This window comes from Protopterus annectens, chromosome 13.part0 (assembly GCF_019279795.1).
Source record: "Protopterus annectens isolate FY-2018-M chromosome 13.part0, PAN1.0, whole genome shotgun sequence".
In the NCBI taxonomy this organism is placed as follows: Eukaryota; Metazoa; Chordata; order Ceratodontiformes; family Protopteridae; genus Protopterus; species Protopterus annectens.
Genome location: NC_056747.1, coordinates 184,716,411 through 184,740,606, shown reverse-complemented (window position 1 = coordinate 184,740,606; position 24,196 = coordinate 184,716,411). Strand labels below are relative to the sequence as shown.

Sequence of the window (24,196 nt, the reverse complement as noted above, 5' to 3'; positions counted from 1 at the left end):
CAGTAAAGGGATATGTGAAAATGTACAGATTTTTAAAGAATTGGTTACAACAGAAACATGCATTTTTATGGGTTAAAGATGTAATAAATTCCAATTCAGCTGACACAGCTGAAGTGCTCAGAAAGACCTATTGGGTGTGATCAGTGAGAAAAAAAGGGTAACCGTATGCCTCTGTCTTGTAATGTATATCAGAACTAACAGTCAAATTAATTAGCAGAATAAAGGGTTTGCAGTTAGTTTGGCAAATATTTTTTTTATATTATTGTTTAAGAGCTTTGTATTAAAGTATTGCAATGCATAAACAATATTGTAATATAGACCGAGACAAGATGATGTTTGCAGAATGTAAAATTTAAAGTCAATGCTACATTGTAAAAGTGACAGCACAGGTAAAAATTCAGATCCTCTGTATAACAGAGGGGTCTATATTATAAGAACAAAGTTTTACAACTTCGAACACCATGTGGGCGACACCATATGAATGAAGCTGTAAAACATCAAAATCAAAATAAACGTAAAAATAAAAGAAAAACCTACCTGGTCACTCTGAGCAGGGGGGCAAGCCCCCCTGCACCCCTCGTTACTTAAATATACCAACTCCGAGATCATACTACGTTGAAGTAAAGGGAAGAATTCCCTACAGCGATCTCCATTCTCACTTGCAAGGTTTTAAATATTTGGCCATATGGTAAACTTTGTTCTTATAATATAGACCCATAAAAGAGTACATTATGAAATCAGTTTGAGAGTGTATATGTTTCTTATGGAGATGACAGTTTGCCAAGCATATCAGCTCAGATTACAACTAGTTTAGCAAGCTGAATTAAAGACAGTGTTTTCCGTTTAATGCATTGCAGTTTACTATTTATCCAAAAAAATGTAGACAGCAATAGCACATTCTTACAGCATTCAGTACTAATGAAAAGTTAAATGACATCAGCTAAAGAAATGGTTATGGTGAGACAGTGGGTGGAGTTTCACTCGCTGAACAGTATGTTAAAATCGGGTCTATATTATATGAACAAAATTTCACATAAGCGAACGCTTAATAAGCGAAAATTCCAGACATCAAAAACAATATTGTGGGGGGCTACGCCCCCCACACCCCCTGCTAAATATATATTCCAACTGCGAAATTGCACCACAGTGAGGAAAGGGCAAAAACTCCAATCTTCACTGTACTGCGATCCCACAACACGCACCTCCATGTCCGGGAGTTTCGCTCATTGGAGCATTCGCTTATATGAACTTTCGTTCATACAATATAGACCCATTAAAATCTAAGGGTCACGGGACAAAATGGAAAAAGTTCAACAGTTAAAACTGATTGTATATAGCTGCAAAGATGCACAGTGTTACATTATTTTCATTAAAAGTAAGTTCAGAAACTTGATACAACTATCAAGTTAGATGCAATTGCTACGGCCAAGACTTTAGAAAAAACTGTCTGTTTAGTGGTGAGACAGAAACAGCTTTTGCAAGCATCAGATGTCAGTAATGAAATTTTTTTTGTAAATACTGACATTGCAGCAGTAAAACAGACTTCACCAGTCCCAGCAGTCAAATTTTTTTTTGTAATAGTGTCCTAAATACTGGACATAGAAACACAAGCGTGTAAAAGCTGGTATTAATGACATATTCCAGTTGTTTCCGATAAAGCTAAACAGGTTACTGATTTAAATATTGTTAGCTTTTCAAATGCAAGGTAGCCCACTATGGTTAATGTCTGGGCAAATGATGTAAGTAATGTACAAAGTTCGAGCCCAAAGGATAATCAAAAGTATGCTGTAGCTCAGGTTAATGTTGCCAGTGACATACCAGATTTTCAAAATGTGTATAAAGGTTATGAGAGTTCATCACCACATCAGTTGGTGTATTTGACTTTATTCTAGGTTAAAAAGGACAGCAGACCATGCATTTCATTACTCATGGCAGCTTTCACGCTGTCAGGGTTTAAAAGGTCAAAGGTAATTGCAGTCAGTAGCAAGCCTTTGGAGTTTGGATTTTTAAATAAAGCCCATCAGCCTGGAAAGAGAATAACAGCAGAATTCATGTTACATCCCCTGTGTGACAGTACCATTTTGGGAACTTAGATTGTCAAAATTAAGTGCTGTGTCAAAATATAATGTAAAAAATCAGTTTGTCTACAGACTTGCAAGAGCTTATTAGCAGCAAATGTTTGTTTCATGCAGAAAAATGTATGTTTATTTACATGCAGAAAAATGTAAATAAAATCAGCACTGCAAGCAATGCTGCGAGTTTATAGTTAAAGCTGCATTTCATGCAGAAAATGTAAATAAAGTCATGGTAGTAAGCAGTGCTATCAGATTATAATTAAAAATGCAAATGTTATTTTAAGGAGCTGATACTAAGTACAATCAAACAAGAAATTGAAAAGAAGAGGTTTAAAAGGCCTAACTATAAAGAGGACACCAACATTAAAGCAGGCCTTCCTTTACCTCATCAATGACTGGAACAATGCAGAGCAAAATTTGGCAACTGTTTGTGTGTCAGTTTTTCTTCAGTGTTTCTTTAAAGTTTAAGCAAGTATGTATGTATTCATGTTTTCAGGTTCATGGTAACAATTATACAGCAGTAGTAGTTTTCAGTCTGTGTTCAGATGGATTTCAGTTTTTTTGTGTTCAGGTAACACTGTCAAAATGTTCTCATGTTTGAGACAATTGTACAATATTATTAGGATATAACATGTACCAGTTTCAGTTATGCTTTTATCTGTGTTTAGTTAACACTGACAAAAGATATTATTTTAGTTTAGTTTCCAGAATATACACGGCTATTTTTAAATGTTCAGTAGTTGCTAATGTAAATATCAGTCAAGTTTCAGAATATGACATTCATATTCAGTTATGTGTTCAGTATAGTACATTTCAGTCCAATCTTAAAATACTTCACATTCAGTCATTGGTTAAGGGTAAAGTGACACTTATTTGTAACAGGCTTATTGCATTATTCAGTCATTAGTTAAGGGTAACGTAATAGAATTATTTTTGGTTACAGGCTTGTTATTTAAATAACCGGTGAAGTAACAGTAAGAGTAAAGGCGTTGTACATTTCAGTCAAATCTCAAAATACTTCACATTATTCAGTCATTAGTTGCTAATGTAAATATCAGTCAAGTTTCAGAATATGACATTCATATTCAGTTATGTGTTCAGAATAGTACATTTCAGTCAAATCTTAAAATACTTCACATTCAGTCATTGGTTAAGGGTAAAGTGATAGACTTATTTGTAACAGGCTTATTACATTATTGAATTATTAGTTAAGGGTAAAGTAACAGAAGTATTTTTGTTACAGGCTTATTTAAATAATAGGTAGTGATAGTGATAGCCAAGGCATAACAGAGCAGGCTTAATTTGTTAATTAGTTTACAGATTACAGTGCACGTTTACAGATTGCACTGCACTTTATGTTAGTCAGAAACTAAGGAGACTAACAGACAATGCAAAGGTATAGACTTAAAATACAGAAAGTATAGGTTTTAGTAAACTATTATAGCTCATAAATATTCATAAAAGTTAAAAAGGTAAGTAGCATTATAAAATAAATTTAAATAAAATGTATAGATACAAGTTAACACAAAATATGGTAATTATGCTTCAAGACCACTTATAAAGTTATCTTTTTAGTGCATATTTCAGTTTGTCCTCAGAACGTAGCCATCATGCTTGATTAGCTATACCATATGGTGGCAGAAAAGCTGACAAGGAGGGGATTTCTTCTATATCCAGTGCAGTAAAAAAAATATTAAGGTAAAATACATAGTAGAGGTGAGCCCAAGTGGGCTCAACGGTTGAGGCAAATCTGGCAAAAATCCAAAACATGCTGGAAAATGCTGATAAAAGGGCACAATGCAAAGTTCCCAGTCCAATCCTGGGAGTAAGGTTGTATGCAGCTAATAAAGTACAACCATCAGCTACTAAGGTATGTAGGTTTTCAGGAATTGTGGCCTATCATAAAGTATAAGTTTTAAAAAAGCCTTGGTTGCAGAGAGTGTCAGTTTCAGAAAAAGCATGGTACCGAATACGAATATATTTTGCAAGACCTCTTCCAGAAAATGGTTAAAAATCAAATCATAAAGTTAAGAGGCTTCAATCCAAACAGGCCATAAATGCTCAAGTGATACCTAATGATCCAAATTAAAATTGCAAGTTTATTCATATCGTAAAGTTAATTCAAATCATAAAGTTAAAAGACTTCAATCCAAACAGGGCATACATGTGCAAGTGGTCAAAATTAAAATTGCAGGTTTACCAAATAATTTTTTTTTATTTTCAGATAAGTCAGGTAGCATAAAGCTAAATACAGTAGTTAGCAGTATAAATGTAAGGTAACTAGAGAAGTAGGTATCAGTAATCTTTCGTCAGTGTCCTCAGGGGCAATTGTTAGATTGGGGATTTCCATTTTAAAATGGTTATTAGACATTAGACAGGCTAAAGAGTAAAATAAATGGTTTCATTTATGCATAAAAGACAATTAAGCAGAAAGGAAAATAACCTTGCTGGCCAAGCATGGAAGACTGTTTATTAAAGAGAAAAAGGTAAGCATAAAGTGTGCAGACAGAATTCTTTTCTCAAGGAAAAGATCAGCTACAGAATGTTCCTTAATGAAGCACATACAAAGCCTGAGACCAAGGTTAAAGAAAAGTAAATAAGAAAGCAATATAATATGCTGTGTTCAGAATAGCAGGACAGTTAAGGTTCGTAAATTAATTTGACCTGTTACATTAGAGAAGATGTCTAATACTTGAGCATGAGTACAGAAAACAGGTAATCTACAGACTGTCAGTTTACGTTGTTCAGGACAATCAGAATGATGTGCAGCAATTTGAATTGTTTATCAGTGCTATTAATGAAGACAGTATTCGGATATTGTTAACATTTAATAAAACCTTATTAAATGAACTACAGTGTTTGGAGAATTCATTATGAATGCACACGACTTGGTCCATAAGGGAGAGACTGACACCTATTCAGCACGAGCTTAGGTAATTAAGACTTTTGTTTCTCAGTCTCATTGTATACAGTGTTTCCCGCTAATTATGGTACAGTACATTATCAAATTTTACAACTCTGAACCTGAAAATGAAGGAGGGAGAAAGGATACTTCATACCTTGGATGTCCATATACAACTCTGTACTATCATGACAGAACTAAACATCTGTCTCAACTATCCCGATTTTTGCAAAAAGTCCACTTTTGCCTCATATTTTTGTTCTGCTCCTCATAAAATTTCTGGTTTTCTGGCAAATCACTGAGGACTGAAGTCCCTAAATAATGGCATGAATTTTGAGTTTCAGATTTCATATCCTTCAGAAGATGCCTGTTAAGACAAATATTATTCTAGCAACTTTTCTAGGTTTATAAGAACAATATATAAAATCTGTCCATATTTTTTGGGTCTTTGTCTTCCCATAATTTTTGGTTTGTCCAGATTACTTTGTTCTAAAAAGTTCAGAGGTATGGAACTAAATTTTCAGTATTTCTGATCAGTTCATTTCTTATGAAAGTAAGATGGGACAACCTGTGTCAAAGCAGACTGCATCCAAATGGTTGTCGTGGGCTGTTATATTTTGTTATTCCCACAATAACAAAACTATTCCAGGCAGTGTCAAAGCACATTCCATCAAGGCCTTGGCTTCTTGGGTTTTTGGAAAAGGTTGTTCTCTAGAAGTACTCTAGAAGCAGCAAGTTGGTCCTCTGTACATACTTTATTACAAAGCACTACAAGCTAGATTCCTTTTCCAGGTCTAGGTCAGGCTTTCTTAGGACCATTCTCCAGGGGCTCCTACACCCTTCATGCTCCACCTCCCAGTTATTCTTAGCTATGGTAATCTACCCATATAGCTAGGGTTATTGCAGCAGTGATCAGTATGAAGAATGTAGTACAGTTGTGCAAGTAAACTTACCATAACAGTAGATGACCCGGCAATGACATGCCACCCAACCAATGTGCAATTATTCTGCTTCTGTGCAACAAACAATTTTTAATGCCTCACTTTTTTCCACGCTACCGATATTCCACTCTTAAATATTACATTGTTTTTCAGTCTCTATAATTCTCATATAGTTTACTGCTAAACTGTAAAATTGTAATTCTTTTCATATTTTGATGTATATGGTGGAGTTTTTCTCCCCAGGACTCTGCTGAAAACAGGCCTACAGCCCAGTCTGACATTCCCAGTAAACAAATGTAAAATAAATAAGTAAATACAATGTTTGATTCCTGATGCAGTAGCCACTCCCTCCTTCCATCCCTGTTGTTTTGGTGTATTTTTTGTTGTTTTTAGCAATGTCTTCTCAGGGCTCAGCCTCCCTTTGTCAGTTGGCATATAAGCTCTGAAGGGCATAGCACCCAAACATGTTTTTTTAGTCAACTCTGCTCGGGCTGACTGCTTTAGGTGAGTGGATGGTGCCTTGAAGATTTGAAAAATGGACAGGATAATCCCTATAGCTTAGGCTACTGTGATTAGTGGGCTGGTAGGGGGAACACCAATGCAGTTGTCACTGACAGCACAGTGTTCATTTCAAAGACATAATTAGCTGCTGATGAGGTGGTCCTTGGTGCAACTTTAATTTTTTGAGCAAGAGAGTCTTGCCACTGAGCTAATCGACCATGAGTTAGCCAGTTAGTGCTGGTTGTAGTAATCTTTCTGAATCCCAGGATGTGTGGGATTTAAGTATTGGCCATTGTTATCCTTCCTAGAGTGAGTTGAAATGACATGGTGTACCTCTCATCACTTGCGGATTAACCTCAACGACTAACAGCTGTGGCGAATGCATTCATTTTTATAACACTGGAACAAAGAAAAGTTGCTGGTAGTACATCAGCAGACATATTTTAGCAAAGCAACAATGCTGACTGTGTCCCTGTTGTAGCTGATTGTGTAACTAAAGCAAGTTAATAATGCCAGTGTCTTGGACAAAGCTGTATAGCTAGCATTTTATGTCATCCACTTTATATGCATGACATAATTGCTTCATGGTGTGCAACAGCAAGAATTTTAATCAAAATTCAGTGATGCTAATGCTCATTTTATAAGAAGTTGTTTACAAAATCGTGATGTGCACTATTCTGTATATTTATTTTATTTATCTGTTTTACATTTGTTAACTAGGAGAGTCCAACTGGGATGTATATCCATTTTCAGTGGAGGTCCGGGGAGAAAAGCTCCAGAGCAGTAAAATCATTAACAAGAGAAAGACATGTTAACCAAAAGGTTCAATAAACAATATATAGAGTCGACAATCTTTATACTTCTTATAGAAGTATAGTACATATAAGATAGTGAGTTAACCAAAGAGTGTATTTGCCAACATTCACAGGCTACATTAATATTTACATGTTACAGAGGTGTTTAACAGCAAGTATAGCAGGAAGATAGAGTAGATAACTTCACAACTCATTTCTACACATGAGACATACTATGTCTTTTAGGTTTCTTTACAGTGTTCAGTGATACTGTTATCCCATGCAGACATTACAAAAGCAGTAGATAAGCTGTTACTCTAGTTGCTAGAATCAGAAACATATGAGAATTACTATCCAGGGGTAGTACAGGTACATAATCTGTGATTCAGGAAATGTTTTTGAGTATTTTTTTGAATTGGGTGGTGGAGTTATTTATTATGTGTGCTGGAAGGGAGTTCCAGATTTTAGAGATGAAGTGGCTATAAACGGATTTACCTGCCTCATTTTTAAAGTTTGTTACCTTAAGGAGGTGTTTGGTACTTGATCTCAGGGATCTTGTAGTGGTATAAGGCTGGAGCAGTTGCTGCAGGGCTGGTGTGTTGCCTGGATGATGTAGTACTTTGTGAGCAAGTGCTAGTTGGTTGACTTGAAGGGTCAGGATGAGTTCTAGCCAGTTGAGTTTTTTTAGGCTTTCACAATGGTGGGTTCTGGAAGGTGATCCTGTGGCGAATCTGGCTATTTTATTGTATCAGTTAACTAGTTTGTTGATCTCAGTTTTTCAGAGATTGGTAAACATGAGGGAGGCATAAAGTAGGGTCGATAGGAGGTGTGTCCTGGCTGTGGTAACCTTAGAGCGACTGGTGAGAAACTGCTTGTTGCGATAGAGTAGGCCCATTATTCTGTGGACTCGTTTTATGGTCTGGGAGATATGAATGTCAAATTTAAGGCTATTGTCAATTTCGAGGCCTAGCAGTTTGGCACGACTTCTGGGTGTGATGGTGGTGTTATGAGAGGAGATTGAAAAGTTAGATGAGGGTGGAGATCTGTGAGGGCTGAAGAGGAGTAATTTAGTTTTGGCTGGGTTTAGAATGAGGTTTTGGTTAGTGATCCATGTTTCTACCAGAGAAAAGCATTCTTGTGTTAGGGAGAGGAGGTGGTCAAGGGAGTTGGCTGCACAGATAATGGTGGTATCATCTGCATATTGGACTATTGAGGCTTTGGGTATGGTGGATGGTAGTTGATTAGTAAATAGGGTGAAGAGTAGAGGACCCAGGATGGAGCCTTGTGGTACCCCTAGGGAGACGACAGTAAGGGAGAGAGCTGATTTTGCCAGTTTACAGCTTGTTGCCTACCATCTAGGTAGCTCTTAAACCAAGAAATAGTAGAGAAGCTGAGATTTAGGGTTGTTAGTGTATGAAGCAGTTTTTCATGGTTGACCGTGTCAAAGGCTTTAGATAAGTCTAAGAGAGTTGCAGATACCAGCAGTCCATTGTTTCTGTGGTTATTGACGGTATTAGTAAATGATGCAAGTGCAGTGGTAGTGCTGTGGAAGAGTCTGAAACCATGTTACTGAGTGGATAGTAATTTGTTTTCTAAGAAGTACTTCTTCAATTGCATGTGGACAACCTTTTCTAGAAGTTTTGATAGGGGGGATAGTATAGCTATGGGTCGATAGTTGCCAAGTTCTGCAGAGGTACCCCCTTTGTGTAGTGGTGCAATATGTGATATTTTCCAAAGATGGGGTAATTTGCACTCTGAGATAGATCTGTTTATTAATATGGAGACAGGGTAGGCTATTGCTTCAGTTGCTAGTTGCAGATATTCGGAAGGTAGATTATCGGCAGCTGTAGAGGCTGGCCTAAGTTTTAGGAGTAATTTTTGTATGATTTTGGTTGGCATTGGGTTGAAGGTGAAGACGGGGTAACTGATATTTGTTTTGGGTGAAGAGGGTGTTTTAGTTGGGGATGGGTTTTTAGAGCTTAGTTGGTTGTTGGCTAGGTTTTGGATAGTTTCTGTGAGTGGGGATGTTGTCATGGTTGTTCACTATTTTGGGGGTGGGTGTGGTTGTTTTCCCTGGTTGTAGTACAGTGACAGCAGCCCAGAACCTTTTTGGGTTGTTAATATATTTATTCTGCATGTTTTGGTAGTAGGAGAGTTTGTCTATTTTAATAAGTTGTTTGACTTTGTTACGTAACTGACGGTATGTTTGTCTATTTGGGATTTGCTTTTGTGATAGTTTGTCCATGCTTTGTTCCTGTCTCGGAGTAATGTTTTAGTATTTAAAGTCAGCCAGGGTGCATGTTTAGTTCTGATTCTTGTAGTTCTAGGAGGGGGCATGGTGGTTAAGTATGTTAATGAAGGTAGTATTGAAATATAGTACTGCTTCATCAAGATCCAAAGTTTTTAGGGGGTCCAGTTACATAGTTTTAGGTCATTATTGAAGTTGAGTTGGTTGAAGTTTTTTCTATTCCTACATTCCCTGACAGTTTCTTGGGTCAGTTGGGGAGTTTTGCTTCTTATTAGAAATGTAGGTAGGTGGTCGCTGAGGGTGTCTGGCTGGCAGCCAGCATGAGATATGTGGGAAGGATGAGATACTACTATCCATTCTAGTATAGATTGAAGTTTGGTATTTTTGTCTGTTCTGGTGGGGGAAGTTATTAGTTGTGTTAGTCCATGTAGGTTGATATGGGGATAGGGTTTAGACTGGAGCAGTTGTCCCAGTCAATATTAAGGTCGCCTAATAGGATGTTTTCTTGGGGAAGGGTGTTGATTATCCATTCTTGTTGTTTTTCTGTGATGGTAATATTGTTCCCTGGGGGGATGTAGCATCCTATAATGTTGATGTGTTTGTGGGTTAAGTTTCAGTTTAGTGAGGATGGGTTGGGTTGTTATGTCTAGTTTTTGTAATATAAGGTTTTATATAGTATTGCTATTACTCCACCACTTTTTCTTACTCTGTCATTTTTGATTATATTGTAGCCTGGTGCTGTGATTTCATTATCTTGAATTAGGGGCTTAAGCCAGGTCTCTGTCAGAATGACAACATCTGGATGGTAAAAGGAGATTAAGGCATGGAGGTCCTGGACCTTGTTTAAGATGCATCTAATATTTAGATTTATGATGAGGAGTGAGTTTGTGGGCCTTTGGAGTAGGGTTGTATTTAGGTCTGGGATTGGTCTATCTGGACTGAGTGGGTCTGGGTTGGGGTGTATGTCACCGCAGCATACTAGTGCTGTTTTCAGGGTGTACATAAAGTTTGACTAGTTTGTTAATGAGTTTTGTGTAATTAAGAGTGGTGCAGGATTGGCTATTTGATGGGCATAGCTTGTGTCTGAGGTAGTGGATTATGATGGTGTGATAGTTGTATATGGTATGGGGTTTGGAGTATTGGGGGGATGTTCCTTTGTAAGGAATGAATAGTGTGTAGGTAAGTGGTGTTTGGTAACTGGTAGTGGTGATTAGCAGAGTGAGGGAAGTGATGCAAATGATATATAGTAGGAGTTGAGTGTGTGAGGGTTGAGATGGTGATATCATGGTGTAGGGATGAAATACCTAGTGTCAACCAATAACCACAAAAACCCACAACTATTATTCAACAATATGATCCCACCAAAATATGATAAGTCAACTAGGATTACACCAAAGACTGGTCACTGTAGTTATAAATGATCAAGTGTTAAGAAGCATCCAGCAAATAAGATTCTTATATCAATTAAAACAAGAATGCATATGCTTTAAGCATTTAGGTAAGGTCACTAAAATATTGTTATACAAGTACCGTTGGCTTCACATAAACATGGGTAGTAATAGTTCTGGATGTCAGAGCAGATAACATATGGTTTTACTTATGGAACTTGGAAGAGTCTTAAGAAAGTTAATAAAATTAATGTTGAGAGTATGAAGCCTGGCAGTTAATGCAGTGGATTGAAACCATGAACTACTGGCAAGCTGTTTCTTGTAGTCCAGTGCTTGATTTCCATAGCCTTCATCTTCCTGCTGTGCAACTCAGTGAGCTAACTGACCAGGCAATGCACTGGGGTTTTGGCAGGCTGGGATAGTCTCTTAGGTGGTCTCTTTGGCTGATGACTACATATGAACCTTTAGCTTCAAATAAATAGTGATTGTTGGTGACTCTGGATGACAGAGCGGGTGGCATATGACTTTGCTTATGTAACTTTAACTGTCTTGAGAAAGTTAATGATGTGAGTGTTGGGAGTTTGAGGTTTGTTGATTGGTGTGGTGGATTGAAGCTATGAGCTATTGACATGATATTAGTTGTCTCTGGTATGACTCCCACAGCCTTCACCTGCCTATTTTGTGACTGAGCAGGATGCTTGGCTAGACAGTGCTCTGGGGCTTTTGGTAAACTGAGATAGTTTCCTCTGTGGTCTCTATGATTGCATATCTGATAAGGATCTGTGTATTAAAGTTTTGAAGGTCTGGAGGCCGTAAGTACTGTTTACTTTGACAAACTAAGAATGAATGAATACTACTCAGAAGCATGTGTTCCAGTGTTTGCAGGGATCAAAGTCAAGTCTTGTTTGGTAGTATCAATAATTAACTAGAAGTGACTCTTGATGGATTTAGTAAGGTATTGTATGCTAATGTGTTTTGACAATCCCTCCTAATATGCAGACTTTCTGTTATACATAATGGGTAGATGAAAAGCTGCTATAAAATACCAAGTTTAACTCATTCACTCAAACGGAGCTCAGGAAGTTTGCACTGTAACTTTCGATAAGCAGAGCCCAAGTTTTTTGACAGAATCAAATTATGTCCTCACATTTCAAACAAATGTTCATATCTCTGGAACCATAGGAATTACGAAAGTATAAATAGCAAACTGTTCAGCACAAGCTGTTTTTATAGTGACAGTATTTTTTAGGTACCAAGTCTTAAACTGCATTTTTATAAGTCACTGTAAACACAGTAACTGTTACATTTGTAATATTTTGTAAACAACTATTGCAGCAACTACTCAGTGTACACACATATTTTCAGCAGCATTTTATTCATCTAGCTGAGAGCTTTCATGTGAGGTTAAGTTCTGTCTGTTACTTGGTTGTTGAGATATTTAGAAAAATGTGAACATTTTATCCATATACATTAATATCATAAAAACGGCAGTTAACCTCTCTACCTGCACTAGACCGAGATAAAATATTAATACAGTTGAGTTTCCCATTGTGTAAGCTTTTAAGATTAAATCTTTTAAAACCTTAGACATAGCATGGTTTTGGAATTATTGATGCAATTGTGAACAAGCAATATTTAACGCCTAGAGGCATCAGTAGGAGTTAACTGCAGAGGCACCTGGAGGCGTCACTCTGATGTAATGAGTTAACATAAGTGGCAGAGTGCTTAATATCTATAACATGTTTTAATAGCCTTTAATGAGGCCATTAAATGAGGCGATGTATGTTGTCACCATTTGTTTTATTTACATAAACTGTCAGTGTTCTCTGATTCTCTGTTGTAAGTTCACAATCAATTACATGAGATAACTTTCACCAGGATAGTTTGAGCTGTACATATTCAAAAGTTGGATATGTCCTTTGTTTTCTTCTTAATATCTGCATAAACATTTGTATCTTTATTTATTCATATGTGTAGTAAGGGTCTATATTAGTTTGCCGAAATTTATTTTCATCTAACACATATTCGTTGACTCCTATTCACCGAAAATCACTTCCACGATTCACTGAATAATCCAAGGGCAAAGAAATAATTGCCCTGCAGCACAACGGACCCACATCTAGCTAAATCAAACTCTCCCAAGTGGGTGGCCTTGCCCCCCACATCCCCCTAACTCTCTCTCTCATATATATATATATATATATATATATATATATATATATATATATATATATACACACACATACATATACATACATATATATATATATATATATATATATATATATATATATATATATATATATATATATATATATATATATATATATATACCAACTCCGTGATTGCACTACAATGGAGAAAAATGGCAAAGTTGTGTAGATGGCCAACTATATCTTTGCCCTTGGAATATTGAGTGAATCGTAGAAGTGATTTTCACTGAATAGGAGTCTATGAATACGTGCTCACTGAAAATAAATTTTGGTAAACTAATATAGACACCCTGTAGTAATGCCAGTACTGTGTGGATTGTAAAGTTATTTGTGAGACAGTACTTCTGAATGCAGTCAATTTTCTTTTCTTATCCTTTGGTATGTCTGGATTAGAGGTCTGACTTATTCTGGGAGATGTGTGGTCTGTATGTATGTTAACAAACTGCTGATAGTATAAAGATATATACTCATGTTGTGTTTATCTGTCCCTGAGCAGTGGTGAAGACTCTGAAGGCATTATTCCCAAAGAGAAGTTGATTGCACTTTGCAAGTATGATCCCATTTTGAAATGGATGAGGAGCTGTGATCACATCCTGTATCAAGCACTGGTGGAGATTCTCATTCCTGATGTGTTGCGACCTGTACCAGGTAAGTACCCTACCCGTACCAAAGCAGCTACTTACCTCCAGCTTGAAAGACTTGGAACTGTGATTTGCATCAAATATAGTAAATCATTAAATACTGGCACTGCCGCTGGTCACTGCCAGTAAAGTCATACAGCTGCTATTAAAAAACACTAATGAGGTCAGTTTGATAATTGCAGCACCCATGCCATTTATTTCTGTTGTCCTGTTAGATGAAACTAGGAGTGACAGACCCAGCATTCCCGTATAAACACAGTATCTGCCAAACCAGAGGTCAGTCTGCAGCTGTGGATGGTACTGATGGTATAGATGCTTCTCCCACTTAATAGAAGCTGGGTTAATCACTGTTCTCTCCATTCTTTGATTTATGGGTAAGGTTTCCTATATCTGAGTACAGTAAAATGTCATTGCAAACATACCGTTATTTTATTTTACAGCATGAATCTTGGCACGGACCCAGGAGATTGTCATTATTGTCTGCTCTCTGCCATATCTATAGTTTCCTTTCCAAGTGCGAGCATTCAGTCACCTCAAAAATGCTATAATGGAAATTTTCATTCAAAGCTGTTTTGCTATAGAACTCCTTTGGCTAAAGACACACACATTCACTGGACCAGTATTGTTGCCTTAGATCTTTTTAATGCATTCCTTTCATCACAGTCCGGCAGTATAGTGCAGGAGACATCTAGAATAGTTCTCATCTGTTGATCCATCTGCATTGGGAACTGTTCTCTGCAGTCTTTCTCCATTGCTTGTTTGTATTTTAAAGTACTGTTGCCCCATACTGCAGGCTGGGTCTCAGACGTAACATGGACACGAATAATAGTAGTAATAGTAATCTAACTTCACTATGTATATGTTGCACATTTCATGATGTTACCCACAAATCTGTTGGCCATACTACACAATTTTTCCATCTGCCCAATAATGGTTAATATCTGCTCAGATACCCAATTCACTTGCTTTTCTCACATTGTAATGTGCCCCTTTCAAGCTGATAGGACATAGGGAGAAGCTTTTTCAGTAACATACAGCAGCATTTCTGCATATTATAGCTTAATTTATTTCTTAACTTTTTAGAGACCAGAGCTATCTGTTTACTTTTGTAAGTTGATAAGACCAGTGTCTTTAGAGATAATTGTTTCAGATGTTGTTTAACTCCATTAATTGGTTGGTCCATTACTCTTTTAAGTTGTGAAACACAAATGAAGGCTTTAACTACATGACACAGAGATGTAAACTTCATAGATTATAATAATTATCTACTTAAGAGGGAGAAAAATTATAGGATATATATATATATATATATATATATATATATATATATATATATATATATATATAGTAAATATTTTCTCTTTAATTCATTATACCTACCAACAGTCATATAGTTGTGTGATATTCTTGACTGCTGGCAGGCTGAGCTGCAGTTGCTTAGAGCCGTGAGTCAGAAGAAAAATTAAATGTGAGAATGTCTTTTCATTTGAACAGGGAAAACAGAGTTTTATATTTCTTGTTCAGCTGAAGTGATTTTTGTCTCAGTTAAGTTACTTAATCACAGTGCTAAATACTACACTTTCAGTACTGTTTTTGAACTGTATTGAAACTAAAGTGCTATTTGTTGAATAGCTTTCAAGAGCTGTTGGATTGAGTGAGACAAGGTAGAGCTTCAGGTGTGATTAACACACCACAGTGCAGGCAGTGCTAAATAGAGAGCAGTGTGAGAATTGTCTAAAAAAAAACTGTGAAGATAAGTCATTATGGATAGGAAACAACTGTCTGTGAAGACTTCTCACATATTCTATAATACTTATGTGGTGGAAGGACAATAACATTTTAAGATGGCACCTGTTAACATAATAAATGCAATGGTGTCATCACTGTGACAGTGATATATAATTGCAGCATCTTGGTAAATTGTGAAACTTTATACACCATGATTTAGGAAACCCACTCAAAACAATGTTATCAGGTTCAGGCACTCAGATGGGCATGAGACATTTTGATAAAGTTTACTGGCGGGAATGGAGGGGCGGTAGAATGGATGGAATACAAGTAGACTGTTAAATTTATCTGAAGGTACAGACTAGCTAACTGTCTTGTTGTAAGGCATATGTAATAATGACACCTTTGTCTACCCATATAATTAGAAAGCGTAGTAATACAGAGCAAACATTTTAGGATATTGCTAGGACTTGCACAGATTCAGAGATCATACACAAAATGCAAATTTGTAGGGCGGATGGTAAATGCTAGCAATCTGTAGGATAAAGTAGTGGTAATAAATGGCAGTGTTCCATGATAGTCTTTAACTCATAAAGTGTTGAAGCTTTTGTAGTGTAATTCTGGTTTATTGTTGAATTTGGCAGATTAGTGGTGGCTAAGATTTTGGATGTTGATATTCCGGGAGTAAAGCCAGTTAAAAACTGAGTAACTCCATATCTGCTATGTATGTGAAATTGTCAATATTTTTTTGCTGACCTTAACAGATTTGCATGAGAGTGCCAGGAGATTTTCATAAGATGGCCTTAAGGTTGTGTTTGTAGCATCTCATATATAGTGTACGGTCTGGGGCTTAATGGGCATTAAAAAAACAGTAACAACATCATTTTATGCTCTTTCTTTGAATAATGTTTCACATGTTCCTGTCCTTTTTTATACAGACTCCAGGAAGAGTAGTTGTGGCATATCTATGCAGGGAGGATCAAAGTCCTTAAGGTACTGTCAGTTTTACTATCATATATACATGGATAAACCCCATGACTTAATCTCTTGTGTACATTTTGTAGGCGGTGACCTAAAACTGAACGTTATGGTACTCAGTATGCTATCACCCCATTACCTCCCCTGCTGCTGCTTGTCATCATGGAGCCAGATCTGATAGGTATATTCTCCACAGATCATTTTTGCAGCAAAATGCCATAACTGTGGGCAAAGGCTTTAACTTCTTAAATTTGGATGCAGCAAATACTTGGCAGTACAGTGCTGTCCCACATCAGGAAGTTATACATTCACAGACATCAGAAAGGTACACTCAAAAAAAAAACTTTCTACAGGATGCCAGCAGGATAATTATTTGGCTAGCAATATAATTAGTCTAGCCAATAATTAGTCTGCAGCTTTCTATTAAAATAAATGGAAAATAGAACCCGGAAGTGAGGTCATGCGGTTCATTAGCAGAATGTCATTATTTCTCACCTGCATCACTGTAACATCGTATGAGTCATAGCTAGCAAATCCTTGTCTTGTTACTACAGAACTTATGCAAGTGGCAAATATCTGCTTATCCCAGTGATCTTTAGTTATTTGACAAGAGATGCCAAGAGGAAGAGAAGCTCTGTTTACCTCATGGACAGTTTTCTCTTGCAGATGTGTTAAAATGCTGGCAGAATACCAGACATATATATATATATATATATATATATATATATCTGTGGGCAGCGATGACCGTGTATATACTGAACACAGTATGATCTGTTCAAGAGTGTGTAGTTTTAATTTTTTTACAGTGATCAGGTTGTTTATAGTAGCAAGATGAAGTACATTTAAGTGTGGCCATTATTTCCTTCTGCTTTTTGGCAGTCACACACACTGGAAGTGATTATCAGAAGAGGCTCTGTGCTCTTGTGAGACAGTATGTGGATACAAGCAAATGACAATTATATGAATAAAGGGAAGTGATAGTTACCATGCCTTGGTGGTGTTTGGAGATGGTATGTAGTGTCTGAGAGCAAAAAGCTGAAATCCATTCCCATGTTCATTTGTGTTTCCCTGCAATCACAATCCAACCCCAAAAGATTACAGAAGGTGGCTTTCCTTTGGGAAGGCATAAGAAGGCAGGCTGAGAGAGCATTTATGTGATCACTATTGAACAATGGTTGATATGGCTTATCTAGGTGCAGTGTATGTGTCTGTGAGCAGCAGTATGGAGTCCACTTAGTCTTTTGCATTCATACATTAGAAAGCTACACAGAAAGTAGCAGTCTTTTTGGAGGCTGCCTCAAAATTATACATGAGGTATACATAAAATGTGGCTTCCTATTGGGGTAGGGGTAAGGAGATAGGTTGTGTATAAAAGTGCTAAGTAGGGTACATGATCACTGTTGAGTAAGCATTATCATGGAGTATTTAGATACTGTGTGTGTGTGTGTGTGTGTGTGTGTGTGTGTGTGTGTGTGTGTGTGTGTGTGTGTGTGTGCTGAGACCACTATGTTTTACACTTGCTTTACAAGAACACAATGGAAATGTGTACCAAAAGTGGATGTTTTGGGGGTAGTCTCTGTGTAAAAACTGAAGGGAATCGTACAATCCATGTAAAACAATCACTGATGCAATTATTTGGGATGATAGTGTGTTTGTGTCAACAGCAAGTTGAAATACATCATGCTGTCATTGTTTTTCACTTTCTTCACAATCAGATAGAGGTATACACAGAAGGTGGCTGTCATTTTTTCCTGTTGTATGAAGCCATGCCATGTGTTTAAGCAAAGTCATTCATATGGGCACTGTGAAATGATCACTGATGTGGCATGTCATGGGGCAGAGTACATGTCTGAAAGCAGCAACCTGAAATAAATTTCCCTGAGCCATTTTGCCCTTCATTTTCTTATCAGTAAGGTATAAGTCTACAGGATATTGCAGCCTTTTTGGGACCTGGCTGGGGGCAGTTACCTGATTCATGTTGAATGATCATTTATTGGTTTGTAGTAGAGGACAAGGTGCTGATCTCTGAGAGACTTGTTCACAATCAACAGTAGTGTACCCTTGTCGGAAGGCGCACATTCCTCTTTGTCATTGTGTGTGTGAAAGGACCTGATGCTGAATGTTTGTTATATGGATAGAAACAGTTATTTTTTTGTTTTGGCTTTCAAATTGTTACTTTCATTATTCTAATTTCACAACCATCTTACTGCAAATATCATTTAATCAGTTCATAAGAAGCATGCAAACTGTTTTTTTCTCACAGACTGGATATTTAATATAGAAAATATTAAATATGTTTTGTTTTTGTAACCTTTTATAACATAAAAATGAAAACAACTATTTATTTAAGTAAGGTGCTGTTTTCTAGTTTTCCAGTATTGAAATGTATTTATTTGAAAAATGAAAGGCATTACCAAAAATTGTGAAATGACACTCAAATTCAACGTACAGCTGTTGTATTATACCAATACCTAAAATCAAAATTTAACTGTTTGTAGTAGGATACATAGATTTGCTGTCCTTAAAAAGATTTACCAGAAAATTTCAAGGCTATAACCATGTATTGATAGTCCCCACCAATATATCTACATGATAATTAGAATGTACCAGCCTGTGAAATTGGAATTATATGCACTTTCCATTTAAATGAGTAGCTCATGCAACATCTATTCAAGGTGGAGGAATGTATCCCATATCCAGAAAGCCTTTATGTGCAGCTGTTACTCCAGAAGTAAAACACCTTATATATTTTACAGCCCAAGCCAACATTTCTCTTCCTCTTCCAGCAAACATTATGAGGTCCCAACTTCATGGATTGATAATGGCAATGTGCTACCATATAAAGCATGGTTGAAATGCAGTAAAATTCTTTGGGAGTTGGGAAAAACAGAAATTATTGAATGTGTTTTGTACACAATTATTTCATTAGAATTCTCTAATTTTCTTATTATGACCTGCCTTGGGGGAACTGTACAGGTTGCAAATCCAGCATTTCAGGAGTTTTGCTACTATAGTTTGGCATTATGCTTGATTTCCCATGAGCAACTGTTTTTCCTCTGCTAGAAAGTATAGATAAGAGTACTGTTCAGAATATATGTGCACTAAGTTGTTATAATACAGAACGTAGCATATCTGATGCTACCAGCAGGATTCCAGTTACTATAAAAGGCAGTGTATTGCCAAATACATCTGGAAAGAGATGAATTTAAATCCCTGGGTGTAAAATGGCATCATTTAATATGATTTTTGCTCACATATCATTTTAGATTTTCCCATTTTTTTGACCTGAGGTAAACTGACTCTTATCTGCAGCAACAGATGTGTTTAAGTGCTTTTGTTTTTACAGTCTGGAGTTATAACTGGCTTCCATTTGGGTGCTAATTGATAAGTTCCTAAATGTAATGACTTGAAATATGAAAACACTGAACTTTAAAATGTCGAAATCAAAATATCTAATAATCTACTTGTGAGGAGGGCGGGACTTGTCCCCTCTGCAGGAACCGGGTTACTCGTCATTTCTGAGTTTTGCTAGAGGTTTGATATTTGCTGATGGACAGTGTCCTGATTGGGTGTGTATATGTCTAAGATGTATGCTACCGTAGGTATTTTTCATAATATTTTAATTGATGTTTCAATGTTGTACATTCAATATTACAAGTTTTTTTGTATACCATTATTCAGTAATTGCCAGGCACTCTTTTTGACAGCTTCGTCAAAGGCCCAGTGAAACTAATGTCCAGAACATAAGCACAGTAAGTCTTATTACATAAGAAGAAAAGTTATGTACATTACTCTAGGAATATGCAAGCACGTGCATGTGCATATGCATACACACTCACACACATACAAATATATTCCTATTAAAAGGTCAAACATTCAAATAGTTAAACTGCAAAACACCAATCCCAAAAACAGTGATACCCAAACCACGAAAACAAAAAATGCATTTAAAAATATTTTATGCAGGGAAACTAACCCCTGCACCTCATGTGCCTCCTGCTAATTATATGTACCAGCTCTGAGATTGTAGTATAGTGGGGAAATAGTAGAATCCCATTCCCTGTTGTACAGCAGTCTCGCACATGCTGCTACTGGCATTTTTAAAAATGTTGATGTTGCATACTGGTAAACGATTTGACATTCTCATCATTCTATTTGATTTCAAATAGAGCCCATGTATATATAGTCAGATTAAGTGTTTTGCTACACTGAACACACTGTTGTCACTACCTGAAAGTTTCATAACAATGTCTCAGATGGGCGAGTGAGATCTTGGGTTCATAGGTAGGTACTAGGCTATTGGCCCTAGGGCCTATACAAGCCTAGCCAAAAATGTACCCTGGCTTTCACCACCCAAGAAAATTATTTTCCTGTGCCCCTGTCAAACAGAACCACAGAAGTGATCCCCGGGGTGAATTTCATATTACCATCCAGTCATCAAGATTTTTCGTGAAGAGTGCTAATGAAGAGCTCTATTTGACATAGGTAGTCTGTTCCAGAGTATGGGAAGTCTGTGGGACAGGAATCTATCCCTCCAGCATGTTCTGTTTATTGTGGTGACAAGGTTTAGGTCCCTAGAGCGTGTAGCTCGGAGAGATTGGGATTTCTTTAAGTGGAGCATGTCCAACAGCTCTGGGTTTGACATAGCTTTGTATGTTAGGCAGAGATCGCCTCTGAGTAGGCGATATGCGACGGAGTAAAGCTGGAGTTTTTTTAGACGGTCTGCGTAAGGCATCTGAGGCCAGTAATCCTCTTTGTGAGGTATTTTTGCGGCCTTTCCAGTTGTTGTAGATGTCTTGTGAGGTACATACCAAAAGGGGCGTTGTATTCTATAATGGGTCTAATGAGTGATGAGTAGAGGTGAACAATGACCTCTTTTTTTCTGGATGAGAAACCTTTTGTGATGAGGTGTGCCACATAGAAGGATTTCCTGACCACTTTGGCGATGTGATTATCAAAGGAGAGACTACTGTCCACCTGTGTCCCAAGGTCTCTTATCACACTTTCGGTGTTAAGTAGACTACCGCCTATGTGGTAGTTCATGGGTACAGAATTTTTACCAAAGGGGATGACAATGCACTTTTTGGCATTGAGCTTGAGACCATGTCTTTGACACCAGGCATCTGTCTCAGTGAGGCCCTTTTGTAGGATGTCCACATCATTAGGAGTTTTGATTATGGCTCCTAGTTTGCAGTCATCTACGAATTTAGTTAGCCAAAGGCCTTCTGTGTTAGCCTGTACTTCAGAGAAGTAGATACCAAACAGGAGAAGACCCAGGACTGAACCCTGTGGTACTCCACTTGTCACTGGTCTGAAGTCTGATTTGGAGTCTGCTACTTTCACAGTGTGGGTTCTTTCAGTAAGCCAGTTGGCAACCCATCTTGTGACATAGGTATTTATACCTAGTTTAGTGAGTTTATCTATAATTCCAGAGTGGGGGATGATGTCGAATGCCTTGGCAAGATCTAGATAGGCTGTGTGAACCACCTTACCCTCATCTATGGCTTTGGTGACTACTTCAAAGAAGTCTGTCAGGTTTAGGAGACATGATCTGCCTTTTACAAACCCAAACTGTGTGGGGTCCAGGGTTTGGAGATCTCCAATGTCTTTGTTTATGAGTTCCATGGCCTTGCAGACGAGGCTCGTCAGGCTAATGGGGCGGTAGTTCCCGGTGTCTGTTGTGGCCCCCCCCTTTGTGGAGTGGGATAACTGTCACAGTGCGCCATTCAATGGGCACAAAGCCTGAAGTGAGGCTATGACTGAACATGGTACTTAGGTGGGGTGCCAGTTCATTCTGTAGTTCATGTAGAAGGCAGCCTGGGATGTTGTCAGGTCCCATGGATGCTGTGTTCTTTGCTTTGGAGAGTGAAGTTTTTACCTGTGCAGCCGTGATTACAGGAACTTTGCATTCTTCTGATATAATGATGGGCCCTTTAGGGGGTGAGAGGGGGGGTAAAGTTAGCACTGAACCTATCTGCCAGGATATTGGCAATATCAGTTGGTTCTGTATATTTAGTGTCATTGTGCTGTAACTCAGAGCAGATGTGAGTGTTGCCATTGAGATTTTTGACATGGCTATAGAATGCTTTGTGGTTGTCTTTAGAATCAGTGGCAATTTTGTTTTCATAACTAGCTTTGGAGGATTTTATGAGGGATCTCAGCTTCTTACTGAGGCTGACCAGGGAGTTCCTCCAATCGTGGGATTTTACTCTTTTTTGCAACAGTTTCTTTCTTCTGTTGTAGAGTTTGTTTATGGCAGAAGACCACCAGATTGGCTTCCTTTTTTTGGAGGATAGCATCTTGGTTCTGTTAGGGATAAGCATGATCCATGCACTCGTGTAAGTGCTTATAAAGTGCATTTGTGTAGGATTCAGCAGTCGTACCTCTATTGTCCATCTACATGGGTGTCATGAAGTTTGCCACTTCTGTCTTAAAAAGCGTGAAGTTGGCTTTGGAGAAATTTTTTACGGTTGTTTTCCTAATGGGGGGTGGGAGCAGGATGTGGATGTCTAGGGTGATTAGCTTGTGGTCGGATCTGACCAACGAGGAGCTGACCTCTGGTGTGGAACGCTGGTCACCCATGTTGGTGATGACCAGATCTAGGATATTGCTGCCTCTGGTGGGGGTGTGGATAAGTTGATCCAAAGCGTTAGAATTGATGATTTCCAGAAAACGTTGAGCAAAAGAGTTGGTACATGAGTAGTTTTCCCAGTTAATGGTAGGGTAGTTGAAATCACCCATTATTAGAGTGTTGGGTTGTACCTTAATATTTTCCAGTGTATCAAGAAAAGAGGAGTGGGAATCCTGGGGCATGGTGGGGGGTCTGTAGCAAGCTACAGTTTGGATTGTGGTTTTTCCCAGAGTTAGTTGAACTTGGATAATCTCGGATGCATTATGCTGAGCAACTAGCTTGTAGGTGTGGATATCCTTAATGAATATGGACACGCCTCCACCTTTAGTGTTTCGATCCGGGTTTGGTGGCCAAAAGGTGTGGTATGAATTATAGCCTGGTAATGCAGGGGTGCTCTCTGGAGCTTTGAACCAGGTCTCTGTCACTGCACAGATGTCAATGTTCCCAATTTTAAGGAGTGCCTCCAGTGAGTGCATTTTGAGGTTTAGACTTCTAGCATTGAGTAGTATTACCCTCAGATTTTGTCTGCTTGTACCTGTTACGGTGGTGAATTTGTCATTTGAACCTTGCCTAAAAAAGGCACTATTCTTTCCTTTTATAGATAGACTCCAGAGAAAGGTGTCCATATGCCTTCAATTCACAGTCTGACATTTTACATTATTTGTGTTTTCCATTGAAGGTGTTTATCTTCTACTTAGCATGTCCAGTATAGCAGCGGACTAGATTACTTCTTTATGGAGTTTTTGTTATGTCAGAAGTAAAAAAGTGTATACATTTCTTTAGGAAGAAGTGTGTGTTTGTGTGTATTTATATAATTTATTTGTGTGTATATAATTTTGAATGCTACAGTTCCTCCAGGTCTCAATGATTTTATTAGTATTTCTTGTTTGTAAAAATGAAGTTTTATGATAGATAATTTTATTTTATAGTGGTATGTGCTGTGTTTGTTTTCAAATACCTATATATGTATATATATAATTTTTTTTTTTTTTATGGCATGGTATTATGAGGATTGGGTTCCTTTAAATTTATTCTTCCTGGTTTTGATCATTGGTGTGGAGTTTAAAAATGTGTATGGTCTATTTTTGTATCTGATGAAGTCTACATTCAGTGGATGAAAGTGCTCATCTTATTTAATAAAGCCGTTTTGCTGGTT

The 24,196-nt window shown here is 37.5% G+C and overlaps 1 protein-coding gene across 1 annotated transcript in view; it reads left to right on the top strand.

The window, feature by feature from the left end:
* Positions 1 to 24,196, top strand: part of RFX2 (regulatory factor X2) — a gene marked incomplete at its 3' end in the record, with an annotated part of 743,615 nt that overhangs the window by 582,586 nt on the left and 136,833 nt on the right. The window contains 1 exon segment of the mRNA XM_044090762.1: positions 13,559 to 13,710. Coding sequence (XP_043946697.1) covers positions 13,559 to 13,710 — 152 coding nt within the window.